This window comes from Rhinoderma darwinii, chromosome 1, assembly GCF_050947455.1.
Source record: "Rhinoderma darwinii isolate aRhiDar2 chromosome 1, aRhiDar2.hap1, whole genome shotgun sequence".
Lineage (NCBI taxonomy): Eukaryota > Metazoa > Chordata > Amphibia > Anura > Rhinodermatidae > Rhinoderma > Rhinoderma darwinii.
The window spans coordinates 564,148,553-564,166,717 of record NC_134687.1 but is presented as its reverse complement, the minus strand read 5'-3'; the positions used below and the strand labels follow the sequence as shown (position 1 = coordinate 564,166,717).

General features: G+C 45.6%; 1 protein-coding gene across 1 annotated transcript in view; it reads right to left on the bottom strand.

Annotated features, from left to right (window-relative positions):
• Positions 1 to 646: 646 nt before the first annotated feature.
• The window catches only part of THBS4 (thrombospondin 4), an 80,282-nt gene continuing 62,763 nt past the window's right edge, over positions 647 to 18,165 (bottom strand). Inside the window, exons 15-22 of the mRNA XM_075838825.1 lie at positions 11,532 to 11,584; positions 9,069 to 9,262; positions 8,113 to 8,291; positions 7,229 to 7,277; positions 4,610 to 4,806; positions 3,167 to 3,339; positions 1,985 to 2,124; positions 647 to 861 (exon numbers count right to left, since the gene is read on the bottom strand). Of these exons, the coding sequence (XP_075694940.1) occupies positions 809 to 861; positions 1,985 to 2,124; positions 3,167 to 3,339; positions 4,610 to 4,806; positions 7,229 to 7,277; positions 8,113 to 8,291; positions 9,069 to 9,262; positions 11,532 to 11,584 (1,038 nt within the window). The 3' untranslated portion in view covers positions 647 to 808. The remainder of the gene's footprint in view (positions 862 to 1,984; positions 2,125 to 3,166; positions 3,340 to 4,609; positions 4,807 to 7,228; positions 7,278 to 8,112; positions 8,292 to 9,068; positions 9,263 to 11,531; positions 11,585 to 18,165) is intronic.

Here is an 18,165-nt window from a genome sequence, read left to right as displayed (position 1 = left end):
GGTCGTTCGCGCGCGGGCGCGTGCCTGTTGTCCTTCGTGCGCGCGCTTGTGCGGTTGAGCGCGCAAGCGGGCGGTGTTTCACGGCGGTGTTTGACGAGAGGGGTGCCCGCAGCTCACAGCGGTGTTTGACGAGAGGGGGGCCCGCAGCTCACGACATTGTTTTGGTGAAAAGAACAGGCCCCATTGCAGGGGCCTGTTTTTTTCTACCAAAGGCAAGTCGCGGCAGTTGCCGGGCCCCCCTTTCAATTAAGTTTGGCCGGGCCCCCTACAGTAGTACCCCTAATACCCTCCTGATGGCGGCCCTGCTCATATGTGACGCAGCACTGATGACGTTGAGTGTTGCATTGCATATAAGGCCCTGATGCTGCTCGGCATCAGGAGCTGGTATGAAACGCGCGGCATGCTAAGGGAGCCTGAGGAGATCTGGAGGGGAGAAGAGGAGCGTTTTGTCGAAAGATGCGTTCACCTCTTAATAAATGTGTTTCATCTTACTCCAACTTTCTTTCTATTAAGTCTGGCATATGAAATGCCAGTCATGATAAATTCCCCCCCTAATGTTTTTTATTGCTTATCTTCTTTTGTCTCTTTAGACAGTGTTCGTTGAAGTGCCTTTGGGACATCCTAAATAACATCCAACTGTGTAACCTAATTTTAAACATGTCTTTATTGTATCTGTTTCATTTCACATACATTCATGTACAGTAGGTATAAAAAGAACTTTGTTACATCAGAGATTGTTTCCTTATCAACAAAAAAAAATGTGATTACAGCAAAACAAAAAATAAACTTCTTCTGTGGCTCTGTTACTTTAACTTGCAAACTGCTGAGCTTGAAATGCTTGAAAGTCCTCAGGGATTGTGTCTGGAAATAAAGAGGAAAACACATTATCTTGCAGTCTGAACGTTGTTCCTCTACTGGCTAGAAGAATCAATGGCAATTACACTTCTGAAAAGTTTAATATTTAATACTATTATTTGTGCATATGGAAAATCATTGTGGTTTCTGCAAATTTGCTAAATAATTATCCATGTTCACACACTAATTCCCTGTAGTCTTAGGCCGAGTTCAGAAGTAAAGTCACAGAAAAAACAGACTGATTAAAAAAAACTATACAATAAAACGTAACTTTTACTTATTATTGATAAAAAGGGATGTTGTCCTTTAAAAAAGAGGCGGGGTCAAAAAATGCTATAGGGAAAACAAACTGACCCCTGTTCAAACCTTACCAGGTCACCCTGCCTAAACAGAGCAACGCCCCTACTGAAGGGACGACCCCGACCTCCAACCTATACCTTAGACGCCCTGTTATTGGCCTATCTGATTTAATAGTCTAGAGAATTGGTTGGGGTGTAAACACACAGTGATATTTGGTGTGATACCAATAGGTCAAATTTTTCTTATATAACCGCTGGCTGTTATCTGGCCTACCAAAGTTATTACATTTGTTTGGCTCTGTGAAAACGAGTTGAGATGTAGCCTATTCGCTGTGGTTTTGCTAGGTGGATTACGCACGACAAATCCTCAGCAAAGTACTGTGTAAGACATGCGGATGGAGTTTTCGAAACCCTATCCACATGTAGTGGGAAAAAAAACACACAGAATTGATGCCCTGCTATAGATTTTCAAATTCGCAGCATGTCAATTACGTTGCGGATTTGGGGGGCTTTTGCTGCTGATTCGCTGTGGCGGATCCCTTCTGCTACATTTGGACATACCCTTATAACGATACTATAGTCATGGACAGCATTATTTTTTTTACATTTTCTAATCTATAAATTCCTTCCCCTCAGTGGCGCCTTAGGCAGCTGCCTATTCTTCCTAATCCTTGCCCTGGCAAACCTTGTTCTGCTTAACCCATATCCTGCTGTGGATTATATTATATAGATAAGTCGATTCACAGTAGTGGCCCCGTCCTAGTAGTTGTATGTTTCTATTGCAGGATCCATTTTCATTAATTTTTATTATTATTAAAAGGAATATTTACCATTACAGCGATACTTCAGGTTAGACCAGATAATGTTTTCCTGTGAAAAACAGAAAACGCCAAGTCTTCCACCACGCATAGTGGTATCCACAGTGACTCCCGAATCTGCTACCAGCTCGCTACCTTCAAAGAACCTTGCCCTGGAATTATATTATAAATTCACTCAACATCATATAAATTATTTACAAACATAAGGAAGAGACAGTAGGTAAATCCACCATGTATTTTATTTCTGGTATGTTCTATAATGGCATGGACTGTAAGGCCTCATTCCCACGACAGGGCTTCCCGGCCGGGTGCCGGCCGTTCATAAATCGGCCGGCACACGGCTGCATTAGGAATAATAGACCCCTAATGGGGCTATTCACACGACCGATTTTTTGACGGCCGGGGAAACCGGGCGTCAAAAAGTAGGTCATGCTCTATCTTCGGCCGGGTACCCGGCCGCCCGGCTCCCATAGAAGTCTATGAGGCCGGGTAATACCCGGCCATCACCGGGATGTGTCCCGAGTGATGGCCGGGTTTTCCGGCGCTTGCGCTCTATCTCCTCCTCCTCACAGCGCAGAGTGCATGTGAGGAGGAGGAGTTGATGCCATTCTGACGAATGGCATCGCTGTACACTGTGTTGCAGGGCCGGGGTGTACAGCAGGTGGAAGGGAGCGCTGCGCTGGCTCCCTTCCCCTGCTTGTTTTAAAAGCGCCCTGGTCCGGCGACACCTTCGATGGCGCCGCTAGCAGCTGCTGCTGCTGCGGCTGCTACAACTGCAGTGACACCACTATAGCAGAGCAGGGAGGTATCCCCCTGCTCTGCTATGTGCTAGCCGCACTTTAGCTCCTTGAAGGAGCGGAATCCCCGTGTTTTCGGGGATTCCGCTCCTGGACAGAGCGCTTGTTGTCTCTGTCCATATCTGGGCAGTGACATCAGGGGAAACTCCTGAAGCGGAATCCCCGAACACATGGGGATTCCCCTTCAGGAGTTGCCGCTGATGTCACTGTCCAGATCTGCCCGGCCCGGCACGGATGCAAAACTTTATGCAAACCGGCCGGGCAGAATGGCCGGTTTTACCGGCCGGCACACGGGCTCGGGCGCGACCCGGTCGTGTGAATCCCGCCTTAACCACAGACATCTACGCATATTGTAATTTATACAAAGGAATTGATATTCCTGAAAATATATACTGACCTAATATATCCAACCTGAGGTCTGTGCTGCAGGAACCAGCGATAAGACACTTTATCTTTCCAGCCTACATTTCTGGGGTCTTTCCATAACAGCCTCACTTGGTCATTGGAGTCCCCAGTATGCCACAGGGAATTTCGAAGATGTTCTCCAGGTCCTGTCTTTGATTTGACAGCCTAGAAGGGCATAGATTGCGAAACTAGTAAGATATTAGTCAGGGAGACTATGTCCTCCTAGTCATATCTAAACGTAAACAAGATTGTGAAATCAAAATTCTCTTTTATTCCAAAAGTAGAAATAATAGATTTGCAACATAATGTCATTTTGCTTGTTATTCCATCAGATCACGAGCAACGAGAGGAGCAAGGAAATCTATGGAAAGGTCACACCAGCCCGGTCTACTTTATTGTTTGTATGTTAGTTTTTTTTGTTTCAATTTCAATTACTTATTCCCCAAAATTGTCGAACTGGCCTTGATGCTCCTAACAACCAATCACTTCACAGTTTCATTTTTCCAGAGCAGAGAAGTTGGTAGGATTGGTTACTATTGGTAAGAAGGACAGTTTTTGATGAGGGGACATTTATTAATACTGGAGCACCATCCCGGTGGTGTGCCAATATCTCTTCCCCAATGCAGTGTATACAATGTTTATAAAGAGGTCTCATGCCCTGTTCATGAATATGGTGTTGGATGTTAAATAATGCCAAATTGGAACTGGCATTGTTTTCTGCAAGTTTTTCTAATTAAAAAAAAAAGGTGTTGGAAAAGTGATGGTGACATGAAATACATGTCCTATGCCCTATTTTGTTGAGCATTCTCTAAAGTAGTGCAAGGAAGGGGAAGTGATTGGCCTATGATCAATGATCAATATGATCCCCTTCTACCAGCATCAGTAGGTATCCAGCAGTTCCGGCTGACAGTTGTTGCTGTCAGGAAACTCTGTAATGCTTGCTTATGAATGCCAAGATTTTGGGAAATTGCAGTATGTGCTGCATATTATCAATACCACATGTTTATGACGCCAGATATTCTCTACAGAGTGCTGGGGAAGATGCTGCTCTAAAAAGACAAGTATGACTTCACCCCTCTCTTACTGAGGGAGACTTGGCATGTGGGAGACTCATGTCTCTGGAATGATGCTATCACTGTACACACCTACCATCAACTGAACACGTTATATATGGAAGATTACCAAGAGCTGACCTCGAACATCTCCCAGTGCAATTTAAATATTTACTGACACGTAGCCAAGAAATATTTCAGCAGTCTAATCATAAAAAGATGTCTGTGCAGAACACTTTAGGAAACGTGCAGGGAAGAAGATGGTACACAATCTAAACTTTTGTATTTAGATCACAGCCACATTTTAAAGCTTTAGATATAATATGAAAGTAATAATATACAGGTAGATAGATAATTAGGGAGTGAGTGATCCGTATGATTACCTTGAGCTGAATGCCAGGTTCCGCAACGGCTCGGAAAGGAGTGGCCTGCCAGTATGTCTGCTCCGTCTGCTTCCACATAACCACATAGAAACTAGAACTGTCCTGATAGCCAAATATGAAACCGGCGTAATCATCATCTGTAACGGTGTTCACATGGAAGGTGCCTTCAAAGTCAACGCCATTAAAAGCTGTATAGCCTTGAAAAAACAAAACGATGAATAAAAGTAAAAGTCTGATAATCTGGCAGTGGTGGCGGGAGGCGTGCTGGATTTGCAGATGTTAGGGAGCTCTCAGGTGTATTATGCCTTGCGCACACAGCATTGAGGCTATGCGGCAAAACACGGAGTCCCACATGGCTCTGAGCTGCAGTGTGTGCCGTCTACAAATTATCATGGGGTGTCCTACATACACAGGTATTCTCCCCTAGAAGCAATGCTCTGTATGAAACCGGAGACATAGGGAGGTACAGTAAAGGTCCCATCACCTCCATGGGTGACCTATTCCAGATACGTACAAACAGAAGCTGTAATATGGCGATGTACATGAGGCCTTAGGCCTTATTCACACGGATGTGTCCCTTTCTGCGCGCACAAAAAAAACGCTGCGCTTTGCGTGCGCAAAAGGTCCGTGTGTCATCAGCATATGGTGCGGGGCTGCGTGATTTTTGTGCAGCCGGCATCATGATGACACTCTGGTTTTATGTTTACAAACAGAAAAGCACGAGGTGCTTTTCTGTTTTCATTCATTTATTTTACTACTGTAGCGCGCATCACGCGCGGCACCCGGAAGTGCTTCCGTGTGCCGTGCGCGATTTGCACGCACCCATTGACTTCAATGGGTGCGTGATGCGCGAAACACGGGCAAGTATAGGACATGTCGTGAGTTTTACGCAGCGCACATACGCTGCGTGCAATTCACTGACCGTCTGAACGGCCCCATTCACTAGCATAGGTCCGTGCGACGCGCGTGAAAATCACGCGCGTTGCACGGACGTATAAAACATTCGTGTGAATAAGGCCTTAATCTCAATGTTACACTCTAGTTTCTACACTGTGTTCCAAATTATTATGCACATTGGATTTAAGTGTCATAAACATTTAATTATTAGTTTTTCAATTAAACTCATGGATGGTATTGTGTCTTAGGGCTCTTTGGATCATTGTAATCAATCTCAGACACCTGTCATAATTAGTTTGCCAGGTGTGCCCAATCAAAGGAAAACTACTTAAGAAGGACGTTCCACATTATTAAGCAGGCCACAGGTTTCAAGCAATATGGGAAAGAAAGAGGATCTCTCTGCTGCCGAAAATCGTGAAATACTGCAATACCTTGGACAAGGTATGAAAACATTGGATATTTCAAGAAAACTTAAGCGTGATCATCATACTGTGAAAAGATTTGTGGCTGATTCAGAGCACAGACGGGTTCGTTCAGATAAAGGCATAATGAGGAAGGTTTCTGCCTGATAAATTAATAGGATTAGGAGAGCAGCTGCTAAAATGCCATTGCAAAGCAGCAAACAGGTATTTGAAGCTGCTGGTGCCTCTGGAGTCCCGCGAACCTCAAGGTGTAGGATCCTCCAGAGGTTTGCAAGTGTGCATAAAGCTATTATTCGGCCACCCCTAAACAATGCTCAACAGCAGAAACGGTTGCAGTGGGCTCAGAAATACATGAAGACTAATTTTCAAACCGTGTTGTTTACTGATGAGTGCCGTACAACCCTGGATGGTCCAGATGGATGGAGTAGTGGATGGTTGGTGAATGGCCACCATGTCCCAACAAGGCTGCAAAATCATGGGGAGAGAGCTGGTAGGCCCCTTTAGGGTCCCTGACGGTGTGAAAATGACCTCTGCAAAGTACGTAGAGTTTAGGACTGACCACTTTCTTCCGTGGTACAAAAAGAAGAACCCTGCCTTCCGTAGCAAAATTATCTTCATGCATGACAATGCACCATCTCATGCTGCAAAGAATACCTCTGTGTCATTGGCTGGTATGGGCATAAAAGGAGAGAAACTCATGGTGTGGCCCCCATGTTCCCCTGACCTCAACCCTATTGAGAACTTTTGGAGCATCCTCAAGCAAAATATCTATGAAGGTGGGAGGCAGTTCACATCAAAACAGAAGCTCGGGGAGGCTATTCTGACATCCTGCAAAGATATTCAAGCAGAAACTGTCCAAATACTCATAAATTCAATGGATGCAAGAATTGTGAAGGTGATATCAAAGAAGGGGTCCTATGTTAACATGTAACTTGGCCTGCTAAGTTTTTTTTTGATTGAAAGAGCTTTTGATTTCTGTAAATATGACCTCCTGATGCTGCAAATTCAACAAATTACCATTTTAGTTCTCTTTACAACCTTTAAAATGTTTTGATCTCTGTTGTGCATAATAATTTGAAACAGGGCATTTTGAGTTTTTTACTTCTAAAAAAAAATCTGTTATCATTAGGAGATTTGTTCAATAAAATTTGCATTATACTCCAACGGTTGATGGCTTGAAGATTATACTGACTGTCATTTGCATCGACTATTTAGGAAAATCAGCAAAAAATAACATTTGCATAATAATTTGGAATGCTGTGTAGTCATGACTGAAAGAAGAGCACCGGTGATGACATACCTACGGCAAGTCCTGGGTCACTGTTCATTGTTTGTACGATCTCCATTCCCTAAAAATAAAAGCACATGGTTTAGATAGTTAATAATACTTCATGTAAAAATTATAATAGAAATAAGCATATCACATTACGAAACACTTTTCTATTTGGTCCTTTAATTTACTACCAAATTCTTGTACACAGAACTAATGATTTATTATGTAACGTTTTTTGATGAAGTCTGTACCTCGGCATGGGTGCTCTTCTAGCATACGACCTATATTTGTAATTACCTGTGATGCATTATAAAAGTGGAGATTCACGTTAAAGAAACACTCTGAGCAAAACTGTGTTATGCCTAGTGCAGGACCTGAGCAGGGACATGCATGACACCAGGATTCTCTCTTTGGTGTTTTTTCAATCCCTGTGTCATTCACACCCTGCGCTAGGAAATGTTTCATAAACATGTCATACAATTGTGTGATACAGTGTCCTCAGAATTTAAAGGGAAAGTTTGAGATTACAAAATAAATGAATTTTTTCTCCAGAAACATTGCTATATGGGACTCAACTACAATTCAATACACCGCCCATAGACAAGAGTGGCGCTGTTTATGGAAAAACATGTACTGATGGCAAGAATCAAACAAACGACACATGACATTTCTACAAATCTTTAAACTATTAGGGACTCTTGTATCCTCTGATCATGTGACATTGGATAGATGCAGAATTTTACATACAATTGATGTTGGGCCTTCATGTTTCAATTAAAACAAAAACAATTTCATACAAAACATCAGTGTGTATAAGATTTTATTTTTCACCAATGACAAAAAAATCTCAAATTTGGTTTGAATTTAATGATGCCCAATGCAACAGCATTCATCATACTCTCATGTCTCACCTGGTTCAGAACAATCCAGTTGGGATCAATTTGGGCATCACCCTCAGGGTCAAGAACAACAGTTTGATAGGCTCTAAAGTCGGTCAGGGTGATCTCAGCATTTTCTGGGCAGACATCAATTCGGTCAATGATTGTGTCCTGGTCAAAGTCAGACTCACAGATGTCTCCAACTCCATCATCTGGGCACAGGAGAAGACGTTTCAGACTTTATAAATTGAGATCTTCCTAATAATGAGAGCTCCTGACACCACTATGCTATAGCTCTATACAAGACGTAAGATAATTAAACTAAAGATTTATAATTTAATACATGGCTGCATGATGAGCCTCCATACATCTAGTCCTTAATAAAAGATTCTACTAGAATTGTTCTGGATAGAAAATCTGTTTCCAAATACCCTATGTGGGAATTCTGATTTAATAAGGATAGTCCTCTAGATACGTCTTTGGATCTGAAAGATCTAGCACGTCCATACATTACACGAGAAAAACTGATTTCAAAAGGAAATTTTAACACTGTAGTGAATAAGCAAATCAAGTGATTAACTTGTTCTGTAGGGGTGATAGTATTCCAAAAATGTTCTATCTTCTTGACATGCATGGACAGTTACCCTATGTACCATGACATTCGCTATCATTGTATGTTTCAAGTAGGGTAGGACAACTTCTCTTCCCAGGATTCCTAATTCATATATGCAACAAGTTTCGGGACACTGATCAACCCCTATAGAATGTTTTAGCAAAATGAAAAGGATGTGAAACTATGATAATTTCTTGGAGGACCTGTACCCTCTAATACGTTGGAATCATAAGGAAAAAAGTGATGCCAGGTTCTCTTTAATGCTACAGACTAGAAGAAGATATGTTATGAGCTGGATCCATTACTGATAAGCTGGACCACTAATGGTCTTTTCTCCCCTGCAGTTATATTAAATGAAATCATAATGCTTTCATACTGTTGTCATCTTCTTGCCCTGTGTTGGGGACTAGTCTGCAGTTGTCAGGTCCTGGAGGGATAATATCAGGTATTCCATCATTATCATCGTCATCATCGCACTCATCTCCCAGGCCATCCTTATCGGTGTCCAGCTGTGAACTGTTAATAACTGTAGGGCAATTGTCTGTGCTGTCCTGGTGACCATCTCCATCACTGTGTAGAAGATATGAAGATTCATACATGGTATAGTATGTACAGATAGCTAGCTATTAGATAATAAACAGAAGAAGAACCATTACGCATAAATATGCCCTAATTGTGTTTTCTGCTGGTGTTGATGATTGAAAATATATAGCAACACTAAATTCTGTAATGTTTAATGGATATGTTGCAGAACTGGTCACTGGATGGAGTGAAATCATACCATAATGGCAACCCCATCTGTAAATGAGGACCTGCTGGCGATCAGCCGGCGATCAATCACTCAGGGAAGCTACAGGTGAGCACTGCAGGAGTAAATAAAAATGGTAGCACTTAGGCCCCATGCACACGACTGTAAAAAACCTCACTTTCATTGAACACTGACACCTTTCCGTAGCACTACGGAAGGGTGTCCGTGCCGTGGAAATGTTCCGGGAATTATGGAACATGTCCGTTCTTTTGCATTTTGCGGGCCGTGCTCTCATACTTTGTATGGGAGCACGGCCCGAAAATGCGGCTGTCAGTCGGCGGCCGGCCGTGCACGCAATCGCGGGCCGTGTTTGCGGCCACGGTCGTGTGCATGGGGCCTAAGGCCCCATACACACATCAGTATTTTCATCTATCCCGAAATACTGACCGTAAATACGGATCAGTAGGCATCCGTATTTCACCCGTATATTATACGGAAGGGTGGCCGTAAATACGGTGTGTATTGCATCTGTATTCGATCCGTATATACGGATCCTTACAAAAAGAGGGAAGTTGCAAATGATGTCTTCAACATGTTGCATAGCAATGTTTCCGTAAATATGGACGGTTTACAGATGCACATCAGTAGCCGTCCGAATTTACGGAAGCTCCCATAGACTTCTATGGGAGAGTCCTTGCCGTAATTACTGACAAGAATAGGACAGGTTCTATAATTTTTTCAGCACGGACACCCATCAGTAAAAATACTGAATGGTGTCCGTGGCCAATAGAAATGAATGGGTCCGTAATTACTGTCAGTATTTACTGTCTGTAATTACTAAAGAAAAATACTGTCGTTTGCATGGGGCCTAAGGGCCGTTCCTTGCCGCTGCTCTCCACTGTGACTAATAGAAACAGTTTAAAAGCAGGGGGATCCCCCTCTACAGGGCCGGCTTCAGTGGGCCCTTGGGCGACACAGACTTAGTAGGCCCCTTTGCGGGGGAACTCAAGGCGGCAGTAAAATGGCAGAAAACGTCATTGATATAGACGTTAGGCCATGTTTATGCCCCCATATAGAAGTTAGGCCCCAGTTTGTACCCCCATAAACTTAGTGCCCTCTGTAGATAGTGCCACACAGCCCCCCTCCCAGGTAGTGCCACACAGTCCCCCTCCCAGGTAGTGCCACACAGCCCCCTCCTCCCAGGGAGTGGCACACAGCCCCCTTCCTGGTAGTGCCACACAACCCCCCTCCATGGTAGTACCACACAGCCCCCCTCCCAGGTAGTGCCACACAACCCACTCCCTGGTAATGCTACACAGCCAACCTCCCTGGTAGTGCCACACAGTCACCCTCTCTGATAGTGCCACTCAGACCCCCTCCCTGTAGGTAGATAGTAACTATGACTTTAATGGCTGTAAATGGAATTCTCCAATATAAATGCAATTTTTTTTTATGGCGAACCATGATGAGAAAAGAATGATTTATTGTTATGACTTTACTCCATCTAGTGGCCAGTAACATGAAGTGCAACTCTTTATATTTACTTTTTAGGAATCATACGTCCACTTTTTGTTAAAAAATATAATTATGTTGGAGATTTATAATATTTTATATACTGTATATACCTAAATATACTGTATACAGTATATAGCTATATATTTTAATGCTTAACAATAACGGGAGAGTCACATATTTCACATGCTTATGCCTCTTGAGCACGACCATAGCGGTTTTGCGATATGCAAAACAACTAAACCACTGATCTGCTGCGGTCCATTTGACCACAAAAAAAAACCTTTGTTGTGCATCCATGTGTCATCAGGATTCACAACAAAAAAAAAAATTTCACCAGTTTAGTGAAGCCGCAATTCCGGACCGTAAAATGAGTTTTTGCGGTCTGAATTCACAGCCTGGGGCCATAGAAAGAATGTGTCCACAATTTATCTGCAAAAATTTGGATAAATTGCGGACGCAGATGCACGTCGTGTGCATGAGGCCTTAGGCTATATTCTGACTCACATAGAGAATACAAATGTTTGCAGTATATTTTACAAGACATACATTATGACACTAATAATTTATATACTATACCTGTCTTGGTTAGTGTCACAGGAATCTCCCACCAAGTCATTATCAATGTCTGACTATGAAGACAAAAGGTGACATGTGAAAATCAACCATATACTGCCATTGTGACAGTTATGTAGACTAGATAATAATTATACGGGCAGCATGGTGGCTCAGTGTTTAGCATTTTTTCCTGGCAGTACTGAGTCCAGGCATTGAATCCGACTAAGGGCAACGTCTACATAGAGTTTGTATGTTTGTGTGACCTTTCTCCCAAACTCCAAAATTATACTTAAGGGCTAAATGACTTCCCATGTGTGTGGGTGAGATGGGGGAAGTTGGATTTACATAGTTACATAGTTAGTACGGTTCAAAAAAGACACATGTCCATCAAGTTCAACCAAGGGATGGGAAAGGGAAGGGAAAAATTTCTACACATAGGAGCTTATATTTTTTTGTTCTAGGAAATTATCTAAGCCTTTTTTAAAGCCATCTACTGTCCCTGCTGCGACCAGCACCTGCGGTAGACTATTCCATAGATTCACAGTTTTCATAGTAAAGAAGGCTTGTCGCCTCTGCAGGTTGAACCTTTTTTTCTCAAGACAGAGGGAGTGCCCCCTTGTTTTTTGAGGGGGTTTTACATGGAACAGGATTTCACCATATTTTTTGTATGTGCCATTCATATATTTATGTAAGTTAATCATGTCCCCCCTTAGTCGTCTTTTTTCAAGGCTAAATAGGTTTAATTATTTTCATCTTTCCTCATAATTTCGATTCTCCATGCCCCTTATTACCTTCGTTGTATTTTTTCCAACTCCAGGGCATCCTTCCTATGAACTGGAGCCCAGAACTGAACTGCATATTATAGATAAGGCCTATATATACGGGATATATAGAATTGTGATTCTAAACAACTAAATACCAGGAATGGGGCCACAAAATTACTGGACACAAGAGATGATTCAATTACTGGACACCAGTGACTAAGGTCTACATCATTGGACACCAGAGACTGAGGTTCTAAATCACTGGACACCAGAGACTGCGGTTCTAAATCAGTGGTGTAAAGGATCTGCCAGGCACTACGTCTGGGTATACTCCCAGGATTAATCAGTCGACACCTGAGGCCAGACCTCTGAGACTGACACCTGCTCCCACCAATCAGGGTGGCAGGCTCAGGAGTGGGAGAGCCTATCGCGGCCTGGTCAGTCAGAGTTAGCTCCGCCCCCTGTCCATTTATACCTGCCTTTTTCTCTTCCTCCTTGCTTGTTATTCTTCTTGGATTCCTGGCCCCACTGCTGCCTTGCTCCAGCCTGCTTCTGCCGTGCTTCTGCCTTGCTTCAGTTCCGTTATCCTGCGTTGCTCTGCCCCTGGCTTGCTTCTGCTCCGTGCTCCCGTTTGTATACTCCACTACTTCCTGATCCTGACTGGCTCATTCACCGCTCCGTTTCCTCGCGGCGTTCCTTGGGCTACTGTATTCCCTTGCGTGTTCCCTGTTTGTACTCCCTTGCACTTAGACAGCGTAGGCACCGCCGCCAAGTTGTACCCCGTCGCCTAGGGCGGGTCGTTGCAAGTAGGCAGGGACAGGGCGGTGGGTAGATTAGGGCTCACTTGTTCCCTTCACCTCCTTCCTGCCATTACATAATAACAAGGCCTTACCTAGTCTACCATTTCTTCTACGCTGACGCTATCATGGACCCCCTTGAGACCCTGACCCAGCAGATGCAGGGCCTCTCCCTACAGGTCCAGGCCCTGGCTCAGAGGGTCAATCAGTCTGACGCTGCCTTTGTAGTACCCCTCACCTCACCTTTAGAACCCAACCTCAAGTTACCTGACCGGTTCTCAGGGGACCGTAAGACTTTTCTCTCCTTCCGGGAGAGTTGCAGACTTTATTTCCGCCTAAGACCTCACTCCTCAGGTTCCGAGAACCAGCGGGTGGGTATCATTATATCCCGACTCCAGGAAGGGCCCCAAGAGTGGGCCTTCTCCTTGGCTCCTGACGCCCCTGAACTTTCCTCCGTTGATCGGTTTTTCTCTGCCCTCGGTCTCATTTACGACGAGACTGACAGGACTGCCTTAGCCGAGAGTCAGCTGGTGACCTTACGTCAGGGTAGGAGACCTGTTGAGGAATACTGTTCTGATTTTAGAAAGTGGTGCGTAGCTTCTCGGTGGAACGACCCGGCCCTAAAGTGCCAGTTTAGGTTAGGATTATCTGACGCCCTGAAGGATCTGCTGGTTAGCTACCCCTCTTCTGACTCCCTAGACCAGGTTATGGCCCTAGCAGTACGACTTGACCGACGTCTCAGGGAACGTCAGCTTGAACGTTTCAATGTTTTCCCCTCTGACTGCCCTGCGATTCCCCCCGAGGTCCCGTCTCCTCGCTCTTCCACGGAGGACTCGGAGGTACCTATGCAACTCGGGGCCTCCATGTCCCCTCGACAACGTAGAGAGTTTCGCAGGAAGAATGGTCTCTGCTTCTATTGTGGGGACGACAAGCATCTACTGAACACCTGTCCCAGGCGCAAGAATAAGCAGCCGGAAAACTTCCGCGCCTAAGTGATCATCGGGGAGGTCACTTGGGCGCACAGGTATTTCCCGTTAATACTAAACGCAATAAGATTTTGCTTCCCTTTCAGCTCTCGTTTGCTGGCTGGTCTGCCACTGGCAGTGCCTTCGTGGATTCGGGCTCATCTGCCAATATCATGTCTGTGGAATTTGCTATGTCTCTAAAAATGCCTTTTATTGATTTACCTTATCCTATCCCGGTAGTGGGTATCGACTCCACTCCTCTTGCTAATGGTTATTTTACTCAGCATACTCCTGTTTTTGAACTCCGTGTTGGCTCCATGCATTTGGAGCAGTGCTCTGTACTGGTGATGCAGGGATTATCGTCCGATCTGGTATTAGGTCTTCCCTGGTTGCAGCTGCATAATCCCACATTTGATTGGAATACTGGGGATCTCACCAAATGGGGTAGTGATTGCCTGATGTCATGTCTTTCGGTTAACTCTATTTCTCCCCGGGAGGAGGTAAACACGCTTCCTGAGTTTGTTCTGGACTTCGCTGATGTGTTTTCTAAGGAGGCCTCCGAGGTGTTGCCCCCTCATAGAGAATACGATTGCGCCATCGATTTGGTGCCTGGTGCCAAGCTTCCTAAGGGGAGGATATTTAATCTTTCATGTCCTGAACGTAAAGCTATGAGGGAGTATATCCAAGAATGCCTGGCCAAGGGTTTCATTCGCCCCTCGACTTCTCCTGTAGGTGCTGGCTTCTTCTTCGTGGGGAAGAAGGATGGTGGTCTTAGGCCGTGCATTGATTATCGGAACTTGAATAAGGTCACAGTAAGGAACCAGTATCCCCTTCCTTTGATTCCGGATCTTTTTAATCAGGTTCAGGGGGCCCAATGGTTCTCTAAGTTCGATCTACGGGGGGCATATAACCTTATCCGCATCAAAGAGGGGGATGAGTGGAAAACTGCGTTCAACACGCCCGAAGGTCATTTCGAATACCTAGTCATGCCCTTTGGGTTGTGTAATGCCCCTGCCGTCTTCCAGAATTTTATTAATGAAATTCTGAGAGATTACCTGGGTAATTTTCTTGTAGTGTACCTTGATGACATACTGGTGTTTTCCAAGGACTGGTCCTCGCACGTGGAGCATGTCAGGAAGGTCCTCCAGGTCCTTCGGGAAAATAATCTGTTTGCGAAGACCGAAAAATGTGTGTTTGGGGTACAGGAGATACCATTTTTAGGTCAAATCCTCACTCCTCATGAATTCCGCATGGACCCTGCCAAGGTTCAGGCTGTGGCGGAATGGGTCCAACCTGCCTCCCTGAAGGCGCTACAGTGTTTTTTGGGGTTCGCTAACTATTACAGGAGATTTATTGCCAACTTCTCGGTCGTCGCTAAGCCTCTTACGGACCTCACTCGCAAGGGTGCTGATGTCCTCCATTGGCCCCCTGAGGCCGTCCAGGCTTTTGAGACCCTCAAGAAGTGCTTTATCTCGGCCCCCGTGCTGGTTCAGCCCAACCAAAGGGAGCCATTTATTGTGGAGGTTGACGCGTCCGAGGTGGGAGTGGGGGCCGTCTTGTCCCAGGGTACCAGCTCCCTCACCCATCTCCGCCCCTGTGCTTACTTCTCTAGGAAGTTTTCGCCCACGGAGTGTAACTATGATATTGGCAACCGCGAACTTTTAGCCATTAAATGGGCTTTTGAAGAGTGGCGTCACTTCTTGGAGGGGGCCAGACACCAGGTAACGGTCCTTACTGACCACAAGAATCTGGTTTTCCTAGAATCTGCCCGGAGGCTTAATCCTAGACAAGCTCGTTGGGCACTATTCTTTACCAGATTTAATTTCTTGGTTACCTATAGGGCTGGGTCCAAAAATATTAAGGCTGATGCACTGTCACGTAGTTTCATGGCTAATCCTCCTTCTGAGAAGGATCCTGCTTGTATTTTACCCCCTGGTATAATTGTTTCTGCCACTGATTCTGACTTAGCCTCTGACATCGCGGCTGATCAAGGTTCAGCTCCCGGGAACCTCCCTGGGGACAAACTGTTTGTCCCCCTGCAATACCGGCTAAGGGTACTCAGGGAAAACCATGACTCCTCTCTATCTGATCATCCTGGCATCTTGGGTACCAAACTCCTCATTACCAGAAACTATTGGTGGCCTGGGTTGCCTAAAGACGTTAGGGCCTACGTCGCCGCTTGTGAGGTCTGTGCTAGGTCCAAGACCCCTAGGTCCCGACCTGCGGGCTTACTACGTTCCTTGCCCATTCCCCAGAGACCTTGGACCCATATCTCCATGGATTTTATCACCGATTTGCCTCCATCTCAGGGCAAGTCGGTGGTGTGGGTGGTAGTAGACCGCTTCAGCAAGATGTGCCACTTTGTGCCCCTTAAGAAACTACCTAACGCCAAGACGTTAGCTTCTTTGTTTGTGAAACACATTCTGCGTCTCCATGGGGCCCCAGTCAATATCGTTTCGGACAGAGGGGTACAATTTGTTTCCTTATTTTGGAGAGCTTTTTGTAAAAAGTTGGAGATTGATCTATCCTTCTCCTCCGCCTTCCATCCCGAAACTAATGGCCAAACGGAAAGGACTAACCAATCCCTGGAACAATATTTAAGGTGTTTCATTTCTGACTGTCAATTTGATTGGGTCTCATTCCTTCCCCTCGCCGAATTTTCCCTGAATAACCGGGTCAGTAACTCGTCAGGGGTCTCCCCGTTTTTCTGTAATTTCGGGTTTAATCCTAGGTTCTCCTCCGTTTCCCCTGGTTGTTCCAATAATCCCGAGGTAGAGGACGTTCATCGGGAACTGTGCACAGTCTGGGCCCAGGTTCAGAAGAACCTAGAGGCGTCCCAGAGCGTACAAAAGATTCAGGCTGATTGTAGACGTTCTGCTAACCCCCGGTTTGTCGTCGGGGATCTGGTGTGGTTGTCGTCGAGGAACTTGCGCCTTAAGGTCCCGTCCAGGAAGTTTGCTCCCCGATTTATTGGACCTTATAAGGTCATTGAAGTCCTCAACCCTGTATCCTTCCGTCTGGAGCTGCCCCCATCCTTTCGCATACACGACGTCTTCCATGCCTCCCTCCTGAAACGCTGCTCCCCGTCCTGGTCCCCCTCGAGGAAACCTCCTGTTCCCGTTCTCACCCCTAAGGGGGTGGAATTCGAGGTGGCCAAGATTGTGGACAGTAGGATGATCCAGGGCTCCCTCCAGTACCTGGTCCATTGGAGAGGATACGGGCCGGAGGAGAGGACTTGGGTACCTGCTCGAGATGTTCACGCTGGGGTATTGATCAGGAGGTTCCACCTTCTCTTCCCCACTAAACCGGGTCCTCTTAGTAAGGGTCCGGTGGCCCCTCATAAAAGGGGGAGTACTGTAAAGGATCTGCCAGGCACTACGTCTGGGTATACTCCCAGGATTAATCAGTGGACACCTGAGGCCAGACCACTGACACTGACACCTGCTCCCACCAATCAGGGTGGCAGGCTCAGGAGTGGGAGAGCCTATCGCGGCCTGGTCAGTCAGAGTTAGCTCCGCCCCCTGTCCATTTATACATGCCTTTTTCTCTTCCTCCTTGCTTGTTATTCTTCTTGGATTCCTGGCCCCACTGCTGCCTTGCTCCAGCCTGCTTCTGCCGTGCTTCTGCCTTGCTTCAGTTCCGTTATCCTGCGTTGCTCTGCCCCTGGCTTGCTTCTGCTCCGTGCTCACCTTTGTATACTCCACTACTTCCTGATCCTGACTGGCTCATTCACCGCTCCGTTTCCTCGCGGCGTTCCGTGGGCTACTGTATTCCCTTGCGTGTTCCCTGTTTGTACTCCCTTGCACTTAGACAGCGTAGGGACCGCCGCCAAGTTGTACCCCGTCGCCTAGGGCGGGTCGTTGCAAGTAGGCAGGGACAGGGCGGTGGGTAGATTAGGGCTCACTTGTTCCCTTCACCTCCTTCCTGCCATTACAAGTGGACACCAGAGACTGAGGTTCTAAATCACTGGACACCAGAGACTGAGGTTCTAAATCACTGGACACCAGAGACTAAGGTCTAAATCACTGGACACAAGAGACTGAGGTTCTAAATCACTGGACACCAGAGACTGAGGTACAAAATCACTGGACACCAGAGACTGAGGTACAAAATCACTGGACACCAGAGA